The following is a 15,291-nucleotide window of genomic DNA, read 5'->3' as shown; positions in this document are numbered from 1 at the left end:
CGCAGCACAGCGTAAAAATATCTGAGGGCGGACAATAAAGCTATTTATTGAGAATATTCTGGAGTCTTTCTTTGTGCTTTGATTTGAAAAATGGGATTTTCTTTTTACAATAGTACAGGGGTTTTCAAATGTTTTCATACTCCATGTTCACAAGCTGACTTTCACTGAGTCGTGGATCCCCATTTGAAATGAATTTGCTTTATGGATACTAATATGAAAATATATTTTGGTTTTGAGTTAAGTATTAAATTGTCCTGAAGTCATACTTGAACACTGACAACTACATTTAAAGTGTTCAGATTAAATTAGCTTAAAATAATGACGTGGCAGTATAATAGTGTTAATTGCCCCATAATAGAAAGTTTCACTTATTCCACAACATTTTCATAGATTGTTTTTCTGAATTGGTGAATTACTTAAGCGCCCATAAATCCATGTAAATATTTTCATTTTCAAATAACAGTTTTGAAGTGTCTCTGTTCCTGTTGTGAGGCCGACGTCTCGGTGGCACGGAGGCTTAACGTGGAGCTGAAATGTGGCAGAGGAACCATCCGGGCCACAGATGTTGTAAAAAAGGTCAGGGGTCGCCTTCCCTTCGCCTGAAATCCAATCGGTTACGGTTCAAATCCAACTAGACGGAGTTCACCACGAAGCGTACACCTCGTAAAAGTCATGCACACACACACACACCATTTTTAGAACCAACACAAAAAACCCCAACACAGACACACACACTCATGCACACATATGGCACATGTTCGACCCATCCAGCCCACAGATGGGGGTCTCTTTTCACCCCTTTTACCACAGCACCTGGGCAGGGTGGGCTAGTGTTACCCCAAACCTTTTACCCAAACCCCCCTCAGTCTTTTGATCGCTAATCCTGGACCCCCAGTCTGACTCGCTCAGTGCTATAACTCTAATAGACTGGGGTCTCTCTCTCTCTCTGTGTGTGTGTGTACATGCCATAACAACATCCAGAACACTGTCCCTCCCTGAAAAAAAAAACAGAAAAAAAAATAGTGGAATCACCCTTTTGGCCCGAGTGTCATAAATCACCTGTCCCCTCTAACACGGTGGCTGCCAAAATAAGGTTCCGCTTGACGACTACAAAGACAAAGTGAGGTTCTCATTGCAGACTACAAAGGGGAGGAAGCTGACGAAGGCCTGTTTTTGTGAATGGAGAGACGTACCAGACGTTTGTGACCGAGCACCGGACCAGACGACTGGCGGACACCTGGAGCTGCTGGGAACGTTTCAGCAGGAGAATTAGGACGAGGAGTCATATGATAATGTGTGTGCCAGACTCCGAGCTCATATAGTCTGTTTCAAGTGGGCAAACAATAAAGAGGACTTTATTTATTTGAAATTTCAGGGCCGCACAGTCACTGGTGAGCAAAATGGGATTTCACCAGTGTGGAAAAGTCATTTGTACCAAATAAATCAGTTTTGACACTAGAATTAATGTAGCTAATCCTCAAAAAGAAGAAGTAACATTATTTTCCTGACATGTAAAACCTCCTCAGCCCTGATGATCTCAGCGTTGGGTTTGTTATTAAAAACTACAAATACGAAGACACTAAATATATCCTGTTGAATTACAGGGAAATGTGTATAAATAATGCACAAGACTCTGTATTTTCTATTTGATGTCATGCTGCAGCCATAAAACAATGGCAACTTGGGTTTGAATTTTTCAATCAATATAAGTGTGACATACAGAATATGTCATGCAATGTGGGGGGAAAAACGTTTTTCTGACTGAAACTCTGAAACTTCTGAAACTACTTAAGGGGAAATTTATTGGTAAATCAAGAGTTCAAAGTTAATTGATTAAAAAAAACATCAGCAAATTGTTGCTGTGAGGTGAAAAAAAGACTAAATTTTTCAGAAACTAAGAAAAAAGCCGTAGTTTCTGAATTACCACCATGACTTTATATTTATCCAAATCAGTTTTGAAAAAAACACAATGGGCTGTGTGCGGCATCAAAACTGGGCCAATATTGTTGTGTTGAAAAAAAAAAAAAACTGAACACTGCAAAAATGACTAACCAAAAAGCAACCACTGTAAGATAAAATCCAGTAGCAACACCATGATGAACAGTTATCAAACGATTATGAGTTTACAGAAAAACAATCCACCCTAAAAATGTAAAATGTGAAGTTAAGAGTAAAAGCTGTTGAGCAAATGTGTAAATAACAAAATCTTGAAAGCAAATTAAGATTATATTTTTAACTAACCATCACAAATTAACCATTTGTGATTTTCATACCATTCAGTAGTATTTTTACTTGTCGTTTATTTCCAGTTCACACTCAAGTTTTCTCACTGGCAACTCGTCCCTCGTCTCCCATGGAGCTGTGCAAGTTCCTCAACCAAAAGAAAAGAGTTTAAACAAAAATCACCGAAAATCGAAAATCACCAAAACTGAAGTTAGGAGTTTTTAACATGTCGGCAGTGATGTGCAGCAGTTAAATGGATTCATCCACAGATTATAAAAAGAGACACAATATTCACCATGAGCAGTGCATGTGAACATCTCACTGTAAAAAGTGAAAAAGTCATTTTACGTGCTTTTAATTGAAATTAGAGCAGCATTTTTCTATATGTAAGCACAAGCGTTATTGAGATATGGAGTAAGGTTGTGTGAGAGACACTTGTGGGTGTATGTGTATAACATACGGATGATATAGTTGTGTGTGTGTGTGTGTGTGTGTGTGTGTGTGTATGTGTCATGGAGTTGCTGTTCAGAGCCATGCCATGCTTGATTAGTCCTAATCTAGCTCGGAGTCAGGTTGCTGTGTCGGCGGCATGTCTGTATGGAAGGCATGCAGGCTGCGGATCACAGGGATTGACCCTCTCCCTCTCAGGTTAACAGAAGCCCAGTGTGTGTGTGTGCGTGTGTGTGTTTGTGTGTGTGTGTGTGTGTGTGTGTGTCCTTCCCCAGGACAGTGTGAGGGTGAAACTTGCTGAACTTGGTCTTGAGTTCTCAGAATAGAAGATTAGGTGTGAAACAAAGACTGTGTAAGAGGGAGAGAGAGAGATGTACAAACCACAAGACGGCAGCGAGGTAAGTGTGTATGTGTGTGTGTGTGTGTGTGTGTGTGTGTGTGTGTGTGTGTAAGAGGATATTGGGAGGAAAAGAACAGACGATAAGGACAAAAGACAGAAAGAGAGAGAGAGAGAATGTGTTTGCAGGAGGTCTAGTTGAACTTTGGCTCTGGGGGACTCACCTCTCGTAAAACCCAGGTTGTAAACATCACACCACACACACACACACACACACACACACTGTGCCAGGACTGTTCTCCATATGCCAGCAAACAGTAGGCCTTCCCGTCTCCGCCGTGCTCGAGAAACCTCCGTGTAGTTGGTTTAATGTGAGCAAAGCTGCAGACGTCGCGCTCCGCTCGCAGCACAGCGCTCCGCGGGCTTAAGTTGTCTGTTAGTGTCTGTGTAAGTGTGTGTGTTTGGGGAGTTTTCGGATCAAACCCACTGTCGACAGAGGCTACGCCGAGGAGACAGCTGGTGACAGGTGCTTCCTGGAGCAACGCAGCAGGTGCTTTGCTCACACACACACACACACACACACAAAAGGGCAGATAGTTTGCCCCTCAAGACATGATTGTGCATGTACTGACATATTCTTTGTCTCCCTCTGCTTCCCTCCCTCACACACATACAGATTTGCATTACTATTCTTGTGAGGACCTCCACTGTCCACATGTGTACGGCGACCCTGAACACAACCCTCCTCACCGCATGCCGAACCTAAACCCTGAAGGACACGGCGCCCTAGTGTCAGCAGGTTCACATGGACAAGTTTGGACAAGTTTACAGAAACAACAAAGCGCCTCATTTTGCACGATTAACTGTTTCCATCAACCCTTGTTTTTGCCCATTTTGCTGTATCAAGCAAACAATGCATGATGGAAATAATGAGTGTCGAAACACGCCCAGTTTTTATTCAATAAAATGAAATGCAACTAGAAGAGTGCACTTGGTGGAGTGCAGATCTCTGTCATCTCTTTGTCTCCACTTTTCCCAGCAAGATCTACTCGGCTCTGGGCTGCCCTGTGAACTGACCACCACTCAGGAGAGACTGAGTTTGTAAATTACAAATGAAATTACTATATGACTCAAAACACAGTACAGTGGCCTTTCGGTCATGTGCCTTTTGATAGAGGCAGATTTCAAAAGAGCACGAATTAAAATTGGGAAAAAAGCCTGCAAAGATTAGGCAAGCGCTCCCTGAAATATGAAACAGTAACAGCTGTTTTACTCACTTTTTTACCGTGGAGATGTCAGGCTATGTGACCTACTGGCACTCCTGGTCAGACATTTTTTTTTACTGTGTTGTATTTCTCATGCTCGGGCTTGCTTTTCAGCAGCGGCAAACTCTCCCTTCAGTTTATCTCCGTTTTTTTTTTTCACCTGTGATCAGAGCAGACACAGCTACAGAAACAAAGTGAATCAGGTAAGAAAGTGACGTGGCGACCCAGTGGTGCCAGCAGAGAGGGATCGCAGGAGAGCTGCACAGCGGAGCGAGATGGATCGAGAATTGCCGTGAGGGATGAGAGAGAGAAAGAGAGATGGTCGAGCGAGGTAGACAGTGAATGAAGAGAGAGCTGAAGCACCAAAACAAATGTTTTGCAAAGGTTATAACTCACAGCAACTACAACAGGTTCGTCATGGTGCAGGCCAAAGATTTTAGGGCCCAGTAGTTTTCAAGAACAAGAACAACTGTGCACGCACGCACAAACACACACACACACACACACACACACACACACACACACACATACACACAGAGAGAGGAGTGAAAACAATATCTCTGCCTCCGCCCCTGGCATTCCTGTGGACACAATAATTTGTGATGGAAATGCATTTGCCGAATAAAAACTTCACATGTGCATAGGAGGACATAACCAGAGGAACAGTGATGGGAAACGAGCCTAATATTTTAGCTGCTGATGGATTCTGTCCATCTTTGCAAAACTAGCCACATGTCTGACCTTAACCGTAAACCCAGCTTGTAACCCTAAAGAAAGCACAACGTTCACCCTTGAATGCTGCGTTCAAGTCACATCGGAAGAAGCAGAACAGGAGGACATGTTGGTACAAATTGCTGAAACACTTAAATCCAAAATGATTTTAAATTGCAAATCTAAAATCAGCTATAAACAAACTACGGCAAACATTATGTGCTTGCCTAGAGTAGAGTGTAGTAATGTGAATACAAGTGACCAAAAATCCCACATCCAGCCAGCCACTACATTACACACACACTGTCAGCCCCCTTTTTTTTTAATATATATAATAAAACTGACATGACATGACTGAAGCATAAACATGAAGTGAGGACTGACAAAATGCCCTCACTTTGGACGCTTTCCCTCGCTTTTCTATCCTCGTGAGGACATTTTGACCTCATTAAGCGCAGAAACACAAGACACACACACACACGTACCCCTCTCCTCCGTGTTTGTGCCGTCCCACTGAGAGCTCGTCAGTCAGCGGGGCTATTTTTTTCTTTTTATTTTCAATCGCAGGCTACAACGCCGCAGCGCAGCCAGTCACTCACACACGGACTACCAAAACAACGTTGCCTCCTCAACAAATGGGAGCTCTTCCATCTGTTTCGAACCCCCCCCCCCCCAGCAAAACCCCTCTCCCACCCTGCCCCGATGCGTTTCTTCGCCCCCTCCTCCCTCACACCCTCCCCTCCCCCATTTCCCCTGGGCCTATGACGCCATATCTCCCAAATGGAAACAGAAGTCATGACGCTAGAGCGGACCAATGCTCTTTAGATCAGTATCTGGGCTCCTCAGCGTCTATCTTCGGTTCCTGTCCGGTTAGTTTGGTCTCTGTGTCAGCTGTCCTACGGGGGAATAGATGGCAGATAGGGTCAGTTTCCCCAAATATTGTACAGCGTGTGAGTGACAGGTGTCTGTGTGTCTAACACGATCGTTAGCGGCTGCCATTACCTTTATCAAAATAAATAAAAATATGGACGTGATCAGGGAAAAAGCAGAAAAGCTGTAATCAGTAATTTCAAATGAATAGGAGCAAATGTGAGTGCAAATAAGACTCAAGAGGGCCTGACAGTAGCAAATTAAACAAAGAGTGTCCTGACTAAACTGCTACATTTAATTAAAAATGTGTTACATTAAAATTTATAACACAAATTAACCATACAATGCGATCCTCAGTTGATCTGTGAAACTCGGACACAATGTCACTGCAACTTTAACGCACCAGACAAATTATTTAGATGCACGTGCAAATTAATCTTGTAAAATATAATTTCTCATTTTAAAAAATTACAAACTAAATACTCAGCATTAACTATAAGATGCAACGTTCTCAAGTTCATTGCTGGTGTTTTCAAGTTAATTACTGGTTTATAATCATATCATCATTTGTTATCATCATTTAATTTTTATTAGGTGAGCATTACTGTCTTTGTAATACATACTGAATTTTAAATGACAGCTGTACATGAAACTTTATGTGATTGTATAGTAATAACAGTTGTACCATTTTACCAACTATTCCTGTTGCATTTATATAACAAGGCCACTCTTTGTTTCTTTAAAAAAAAAAGAAAAAAAGAAAAAAAAAATCCCTGAATAATCACTGGTTATGACTCTGTATGCAGATGTGAGGTAGAATATTTATCTTATTGCTGTGATAATTTTGATTGACAAAATGCATATATCCATTTTTAGTGAAGATAATAAAACCGTCATTTTTTTCTTTTATAAAGTAGTTCTAGGCATAAATAAGATTCAAACAGTTGTTTAAAGAAAATCTTTTATAAGACATAAAAAATACTGCATGGCATTTCAGTCAACGTTTTAGGTTAAATCAGGTGAAAATATTTAAATTTTGCATATTTTCCCACGAGTGAGTTTTCCCACACAGTTGCTGCACCAAATCCAAACAAAATGAGTTGATCTGAGATGACATTACCTTTCCCCTGAAAAATGCGAGAATGAGAGTTAAAGGGCGCGACTGCATTTTTTCACATGATCAACTCTGACTCTGGACACCACATGACAAAATAAATGTGCGTGTGTGTGTCTGTATACACTCAGTGCCCACCTTTTTAGGGTTTACCTATACAATCCAATATACATGTTGTGTCATAAAGTTTCCTTTCTTGATGCCTATAATGCTCAGGTTTTCTTTTTGTCACAGTAATAGAGGTGTTCATTCACTTCTATATTTGGCATTGAGCTCATAGTTCGTGCTGCTGTTGGACTGGACTGCATTTTATTGAGAGGTGTTTCCAATATTCTGTCCCCCTTATTGTATATAAATAGGGAGGACAAAAAATTAGAAACACCTCTCATTATAATGTAGTCCAGTACAAGACCTCTGCAAACTACAACCTCAGTAATAAACATATAATTAAATTTACATATTCTCCACAATGTAAACATAAATTGAACATTATAAACTTTCTTAAAAGGTAGCATTTATGGCAGAGCTGTTGCATTGAACTGCATTAGACTGTACAGGTGCATCTAATAAAGTGGCCACTCAGTGTATGTGTATGTGTGTGTGTGTGTGTGTGTGTGTGTGTGTGTGTGTGTGTGTGTGTGTGTGTGTGTGTATGTGTGCCCTTGTACAGTTTCTCGGCTCTTTCTCATAGTTTGGGAAACAAATTCACTCCCATTTCTCAAGAAACCACTGAACTGATGCTGACGTCAAAATCAAGAAAGAATGCACTGCAAAAAAATCTCCATCTTATAAAGTCATTTACTCTCATATAAACAAGTGGAAAAATCTGCTGGTGAGATGAAAATAATCCCACTTGTTTTCAATGCAGTTTCACTTGTTTCAGGAATTTCTCTGGTCAGGACTTTGGGTGGAACAGACCAGAGCGGGTGCAGAGGGCGCCGCGGTCGGCTCTGTGGTGCGCTCAGGCTGAGGTGAGGACTTTTCCTCGCCGTGTGTGTGTGTGTGCAGCACCTCTGCATTATGAGCATCCTCTGAGTGTGTGTTTGCACCGTGGGGCACGGCGTCTTTCTCAGTCAGCAGGTGTGGGGGAATGTAGCCCGACTGGGGCTTTGTGGGACCCCCATGGTGGTGGTGCTGGTGGTGGTGGTTGGGGGGTTTTGCGGGGCAGCGGCCCCTCTTGTCCTGCCCCCGGAAGCCTCTAAGTTTGGGGTTCCAGTGTTCCCGCCACTGCAGAGCCAGAGTGGAGCGATCGGCCACCAGGCGACTCTCCTCTGGCCCCCAGCCACGCCCTCCCTCCTCTGCACCAATCAGAAGGAAGGTCCGGCCCACGTGGAGGGCGGGGCAGCCGCATCCAAGGTCACGGTCGGGGACCCAGAGGGCTTGGGGGCCCCTGCGGACACGGGAGGTGGACCCCGTGCGGAAGACTGTTTGCACCCAGATGGAGAATTGCCACCAGGGACCCGAGCGCTCCATTGCTCTGACCTGGATCTTCAGCACTGAGGGAGGAAGTGGGACAATTGCAATATAAGCATTTTTAATTACACAGCTTTTATGTGACCTAGACGTATCTTTATCATTCGCCTACGATATAAAATCAATCAGATATGTCACATTCTCACATATGCTGTGTTGTGTGTAAGTCCATTTGCTCGTTACTGCCTCAAATTTCTGAAAGTTTATTGTAAAATTATTATAAATTCCCTATAAAAGCAGTTGACTTAGGACAAACACAAATAATAAGAGAAGGAGGTGCAGGAGGAGAAACAGATGAAAGGTGAGGTCATGGAAATTCATGCATCTTTGACACAGAAAAAAAAAAAAAAACATGACACCAACCATAGTCCTTGAGACAATATGTCTCCAAGTTCATCTTGACTTTAACCTGAGAGGGCTGGCAGTATGAGACACACTCCTCCGCTGCAAGAGAGAGAGAGAGACAGACAGAGAGAGAGAGCACCAAATGAGAGGGTATCATTTCATAGCAAGCATATCAGCACATGTCTTTTCCCCTAATTACAATATGGCTGCTTCTATTTGTCATCACAGTATCCGATGGCTAACAGATGACCCTTTCTGCAACAGGTGGGACGTTCCACAAGCCACCACTAGGGGGCAGTGGTGAGCTACTGCATGAACATGGACGCAGTCTCAGAGAGTGGGATGGCATCCAGTTGCAGCAGCGGTAGAGAACCAGGGGACAAATGGATCATTAAAGAGAAACGATGAAATCCAATCATTTCTGTGCCTGTGTACAATGCAAACACAATATTTCTCCACTCAAATTAAATTATATAGAATTCATGATAAAAGACAATGAATAGATATTGATTAGAGTACATTAAATAAAAAGGGAGGAAAACATATAATGCAACAAATTAATATCACATGTGTTATATGTCATAAGCACCTCAAAGTAAAAAAGAAAAAAAAGACAAAAATTGGCCTCTTAAAGCAGCTACTAAGTTGCAACTCTTTTTTAAGCTTGGTGCCCACATGCTGCCTGTTTTGTGACCATTTCTTGCTCGTGATATACAGCACAAGTAATAGCAAATACTTTTTTGATCTTGTTTTTGTGCATTATACCATTTCCCACTCTCTCAATCAATTATATGCATAAGTCTATTGAGTAAACTGACTTTCCCCAGTCCAATAAACATTTTTTTTTAATTCCAAGATGTGCATTTCAAATAAACATGATACACTTTGCAAATAAGACAGCTTCAAAGCTGCTGTGAGGTTTATTTTTTCACTTTGACAGAGCTAGGCTAATGACTTCCATAGACTTCAAGTCTTTATGCTAAGCTAACACTAAATTCTACCCATAGGAACCGAACCGCTGGACGTACAGAGGTGAAAATGATATTGAACATGTTGTCTCAGTCTGAGTTAGTTGAAAAAAGGGGTGTTTATAAACTCAGAACTCAAAACTTTGTGTATTCATAAATATGTAGACTCCATGGGCCAATCATTAAATTATTGGGAGTGCACGGATCTCTCACTCCTCTAAGTGAGCTTTTTCTTTTTTTTGTCCTGCACCTACTGTTTGTTTTGGCAGATGTATCATCTACAACATGTTGCCAACACCTTAATCAAAACCCGTAAGTTGAATTTATTTACTGTAAAGACTATCGATGAAAGATACCGCGCTCTAAATCCACTCACCGATGCTGTACTGAGGCTGGTACACCGGGGTCGGGGAAACCTCTTGAATTCCTGCAGACGTAAACACATCGACAGACAGGTGAGAGGAATGCATACACACTTCAGCTTGTCCTTACCTGACGGGCTGTCTTTGTGTGCTAAGTGGCAGGTTATTGCAGACCGCGTGTGTGTGTGTGTGTGTGTGTGTGTGTGCTATGTGTGCTATGCATGAATGCCTCTCGGTGCGTGAGGTATGCCCGTGCAGACGATAAGCAAGTGTCAGAATGACTGTGTGTGTGTGTGGTCCTTTTATGGGGTAGAAATACACCCTCAGGCACCCACTTGAACGCACACACACAGACACACAAACACACACACACACACACACATGCACTTCAGGTAATTTAATAGGGTCAAACCAGCATGTCTTGTTAGTATGATTGTCTCAAACACGCTCCATATTGTGAGGGAGCAAATGTATCTATCCACACATTACTAAGGCTTCTTGTATATGTGTGTGTGTGTGTGTGTGTGTGTGTGTGTGGCTGACAGGCTCACCATATATTACCAAGCTCACACTCTGTCTTGTCCCTTTCCTGTCCCCTCTGACACAACTGGGCCAGTGACACCCTACACCCCCACCCAGCTGACTGTCTCCCCTCCTACAAGACATGAAAGTGGTGTGTGTGTGTGTACGTCTGTGTGTGTATGTGTGTCAGTTTGCATGAGCCTGTATACAGATGTATATTTATATATATTTATAAGTCAAAGTGAGGCTTCAGCTAATGGGACGTGTGTGTGTGTGTGTGTGTGTGTGTGTGTGTCCAGAGTCATGGGAGAAAATTCTGATCTGATACTTTCTTGATGCTTGTGGAGAAATTCTCTTCCCGTTTGCCGTGTTTCAAGGAGGTCAAAGGTCAGGTTCAGCTACGGGGCAGCATCCCTGGAGCTGGCAGGGAGTCGGTGTCTTGCTAGAGGGCAATTCGGCAGGGTGTGAACTTCCTGTGCCGCCCAAGGTGCAGATGAAAGGTTCACTGGTGCTGACTTTCAGTTTAGCCTGGTTGTCGTTTGCCTTTTGGTCAGTCCAAGGAGAGGAGAGGAGCGCAGCAGGAGGAACAGGGGGGGAAGAGATGCTATACATAGCCTGAGATGGTCTGGCAGTAAAAACAAACAAGGTTTTCTTTCACTCACTCCTTTCACCAGGAGAGTTATGAGTCTGGGCCTTATGATGGGGTCGTTTTGAGCCATGCAACAGGTGTGAAACTCGCCAACGCCAGCTCCCTCTGTCACCTGATTGGGGCTCGCGGAGTGTCGGCGCCCACGCAGCGCCTGTGTAGTTGTCGGCACTCGCGCGATTAGCCAGGGAAGTGCGCACGGATTAGCGCTCGTGGCGGCTCGCTGCAGTTTGGTGCTAGCCGGGCACACGGTGATGGTCGGAGGTATGAGCAGTGAAAATCTGCTTGATCTGATGCTGAGCCCAGATCAGCTTGAGATGAGGTTCCCCTATAGGGGACTTAAAGGGAAGCTCATGGTAACACTGCTATGGAAACAGTCTCTAGGGGATGGTGGGAAGGGAACACCCTGGGAGACTGGGCCAAATTAGCTCGGACCGGAGCGGCCTCTTTTATACTGAGCTACTATTTGATTAAGGCTTAGCGTGCTTGATAGGAAGATTAATCCATTTAGGTCAAGAGCAAATGAAGCTGAAGGAGAAGAGAAGTCAATGAGGTTGCTTCGTCATGACTGACACAAAGAGCCGGCTATTAAAAGAAAGGCAGTTTTCCAGTGTGCAGGGTTGCCTGCCTCATATGCACTGTGGGGATTTGAACCTGCTCTGAGCTAAAATATAGATAATCTTCACTTTTCAACAAAACAAAACGGACCCACAATGGTGGTGACCTACATTTTAAATCCAAAATGGAGACAGATTGTAAATGAGCATCTATATTCCTGGTAAGGCTGTGAGGTTAGCAGCAGACGTACGTATGCAGGGCCGCAGAGGGGATCTGCCCTGTTTGTAGCCCGGGGCGCAGCGGTTACACCTGAGGCCAGTCACCCCGTCCCGACACAGACACTGACCAGACGTCTGGTTGCACCAGCGGCCCACTGCTCCCAACGGGTGGCACTGACATGCTGGAAGAGAGAGAGAGAGGGAGAAAAAAATTGCAAAAAGTGAGCACAGAAGCAGGATTTTAGATACTTTTAGGGTTCCTGGACCTTGTCTTGAGTCAAATTTAAACACTTCAGACATTTTCATGGTGCATTTTCAAGCTTTTCCGGCACGTTACTGCTGCGGTAAATTCTTTATATACTGTATATTTATGTGCATATATTCAAAATGATTATTTCACGTCTTCATCACATAAAATCAGATGTTACTGCACTATAATCAAACCAAATTATATTTAGTGAGAGCACAAATGAAAAGGATAACACAACAATGTTTCAAGTTTCAACATGCGACTCAGCCATTTACTATGTAAGTTATGCGATTGCAATTTCAAGCATTTACAAGGACTTTATTCAAAATTCAGGCAATTTTCAAACCTTGAAAATACCACATCAAAATTCAAGCATTTTCAAGGGTTCACTTAATTTGGAGTAGTTTTATCCTGTTTAGAGACTTGGGCTTGCGACCAGAAAATAGCCGGGTCAAACTCCAAGACTGACCCGGGGGGGAAGCTGTGATGCTTTCGAGGTGCCCTTGAGCAAGGCGGTTTAACGGCCATGTGCCTCAGCGGAGCTGCTTAGTGGCCAGCAGTAGCAGCCTGTGGTTATACTGGGCAGCTTCCAGGTGTGAATATGCATGAATGTGAAGCAGGGTGTTGCTAGAAAAGAGCAGGCATACCGAGTTGATCTCCGCCAGATAAAAATAAAGGTTAAAACAACATTATTATCAAACTGGATTTAGGGAGAAGAGAGGAAGGGGGGGCGAGGGCATTAAAGCATGACGAAGCAGAGTAAAAGCTAAGGGGAAAAAACAACATATAATAGGTGAATAGAAGAGAGACTGGACAACATGGTTAAAATTTGTCTGTAAAGGCAACATGACTCATTGCTGGTGATTTAGGAGGCTATTTTTCAACCAAAGAATCCAGCTTCAAGGCAGCACAGCAGCAGGCATCTGTCCTGCTGAAATGTGCTGGTTTGCAGCCGACCTTGTGGCTCGACCTCCCCGCGGAGGGCGTGCCAACAAAAAGACAAATTTCTCCATTACGGGATCAACGTGGTATCACAACAAATATGATCGGAGGGCAAGGCAGGCTTAAGATAAGAGGTTGTAATGCCTCTCTGACTGGAGGTCGCAGTTCACCCGGCTTTTTATTTACCTCCACATCACCGGTTAATATACAGGCTGAGAAAAGAGACAAAGTGAGCTGCACTTGAGCGGGCCTGCTCTAACTCCGGTGTGAGTGCTGTTTAAACAAATCCTTACAACCAGTCCAAACAGCCTGACGAAAACGAGCAGTTCCATCACCACTTGTCTCCGAGGTGTAAATCAGTGAAACGTAATAAATGAAATGTTGAGATGTGTTGTGCAAAGTCTAAAAGCTGACGTTTTCTTGGCCTGTGAAGCCTGTGTTATTGCCAGTCATTAACGGTGTATTTACAAGAATTAAAAAGAAATGTGTGTGTTTTCTCAACATGTGCACGTGTCTTGTCTGCCACCCAAAGAAAGCCCATTAAACGGTGGTTATATTAGGCTCGTAGTCAGGCTTCAAACCGGGCATGCCACAGTGTCACTTAGGACATGTGACCAGTCAAAGGTCAGAGGTTGTGGCAGATGCCAACCAGTGGTAACGATGGGGATGCAGGTGGCAGCGCGGTGGGAGTGAGTGTTGTGCACGGACGCCGGTGCGCGCGTGTGTGCATCTTTGTGTGTGTGTCACCTAACAGGAATAGCTGCCCGCTCTCACAATGTAACCACCCCATAAACACTTGTGCGCGCTTAGGCACCGACACAGAGGCAGAGCAGGACATAAACATAGAATCTATACCGAGTGAGAGACATGCGCTCAGACAGACAGACAGACGTGCTTTGACATAAACGCCGTCTCTCACACTGACATTTGCTTTTCATCTTTCAGGTATGTTAGTTATTGAAATGTTGTTTGTTATGCCCACACCTTAACCCGCCCATACATTTTTCGGTAGCTTTGTTATTTTTGCACAAACGCACACACACACACACACACATCTCGTGACTGACATTGGCAGGCCTTGCGGTGGTTGAGCGGCTTGCTGTGGTCGCGGGTGTATCCGTTCTGGCAGTACTGGCAGTGCCGTCCTGCCGTGTGGTGCCGACACTTCTGACACACGCCCCCGCTGCGCCGGCCCGACTGCTGGAACACCTCCATGCTGAACCGGCACTTGTTTGAATGGCCGTTACACTCACACGCTGAGGGGAAGTAAGAGAAGCAAATAATGAAGTGCAAAAAAGTCCATCTTACAGGACCGTACCAGTGATTTTGAATGTTTGGCCTGTTTACCACAATTTACCAACATTTTAAATCGCAGTAAACCAGTTTGCAAATCATGCAGGTGTACTAAAGATTTCACGACATATAATCAGACTCCCTCGCTTTTCAATTTGAATTTCTGGTTGAAAAAATCCAGCTTATCATGTTCTGCTTCTGCCGCTAACAAAGTGGCTGCCATTAAAGCAAACATTCCCCTGGGGATTTTCGGGCTTTCTGATCTGTTTGTATAATTCTGTTCAACTTCAAGTCATCAAAACACAGGGGCGCTGCTGCTTTTAGGAGATGGATGACTTTATTATGGTTGTGAAATGCTGGTGTGACGACAGATTTTAAGTCTCTGAAAGTTCATTTTCACCTCATAGTGGAATGACTGGAAACAAATGGAGTAAAAAGTAGGAAAAATGACATTGGCGCTCTAAAATGTGACCGCTTGTTTTGGTAAAAGATAAGCAGAAATGTTAAGTTTACATAGTTTGTAGATATTATACACATTCAGAATCACTGCTGTGTCCCTTTTACAAGTGATTTAGTCTCATATTCAGTGTTAAAATCTTTTTCGTTTTTCTTCAAACAAGTACAAAAACCTGCCAGTGGGATGATATAATCCAACTTGTTTGTAACGCTAATCAACTTCTTCCTGGAATTCTCTTAAGTCAAGTGTCATTTTCTTGACACTAGTGGGCTGCTCTGCCTAGTTTC

The 15,291-nt window shown here is 43.5% G+C and overlaps 1 protein-coding gene across 2 annotated transcripts in view; it reads right to left on the bottom strand.

Moving 5' to 3' along the window:
- Positions 1 to 7,541: 7,541 nt before the first annotated feature.
- ntn5 (netrin 5) overlaps positions 7,542 to 15,291 on the bottom strand; it is a 21,194-nt gene continuing 13,444 nt past the window's right edge. For both annotated transcript variants that reach the window (XM_030076757.1, XM_030076758.1), the window contains 5 exons: positions 14,322 to 14,510; positions 12,095 to 12,244; positions 10,133 to 10,183; positions 8,807 to 8,887; positions 7,542 to 8,466 (listed from right to left, as the gene is read on the bottom strand). In XM_030076757.1, coding sequence (XP_029932617.1) covers positions 7,850 to 8,466; positions 8,807 to 8,887; positions 10,133 to 10,183; positions 12,095 to 12,244; positions 14,322 to 14,510 — 1,088 coding nt within the window. In that variant the 3' untranslated portion in view covers positions 7,542 to 7,849. The remainder of the gene's footprint in view (positions 8,467 to 8,806; positions 8,888 to 10,132; positions 10,184 to 12,094; positions 12,245 to 14,321; positions 14,511 to 15,291) is intronic.

The sequence above is a fragment of the Myripristis murdjan genome, chromosome 18, assembly GCF_902150065.1.
Source record: "Myripristis murdjan chromosome 18, fMyrMur1.1, whole genome shotgun sequence".
Classification (NCBI taxonomy): domain Eukaryota; kingdom Metazoa; phylum Chordata; class Actinopteri; order Holocentriformes; family Holocentridae; genus Myripristis; species Myripristis murdjan.
Note: the sequence above shows the minus strand (reverse complement) of the source record. Positions and strands in the feature narration are given on the sequence as shown.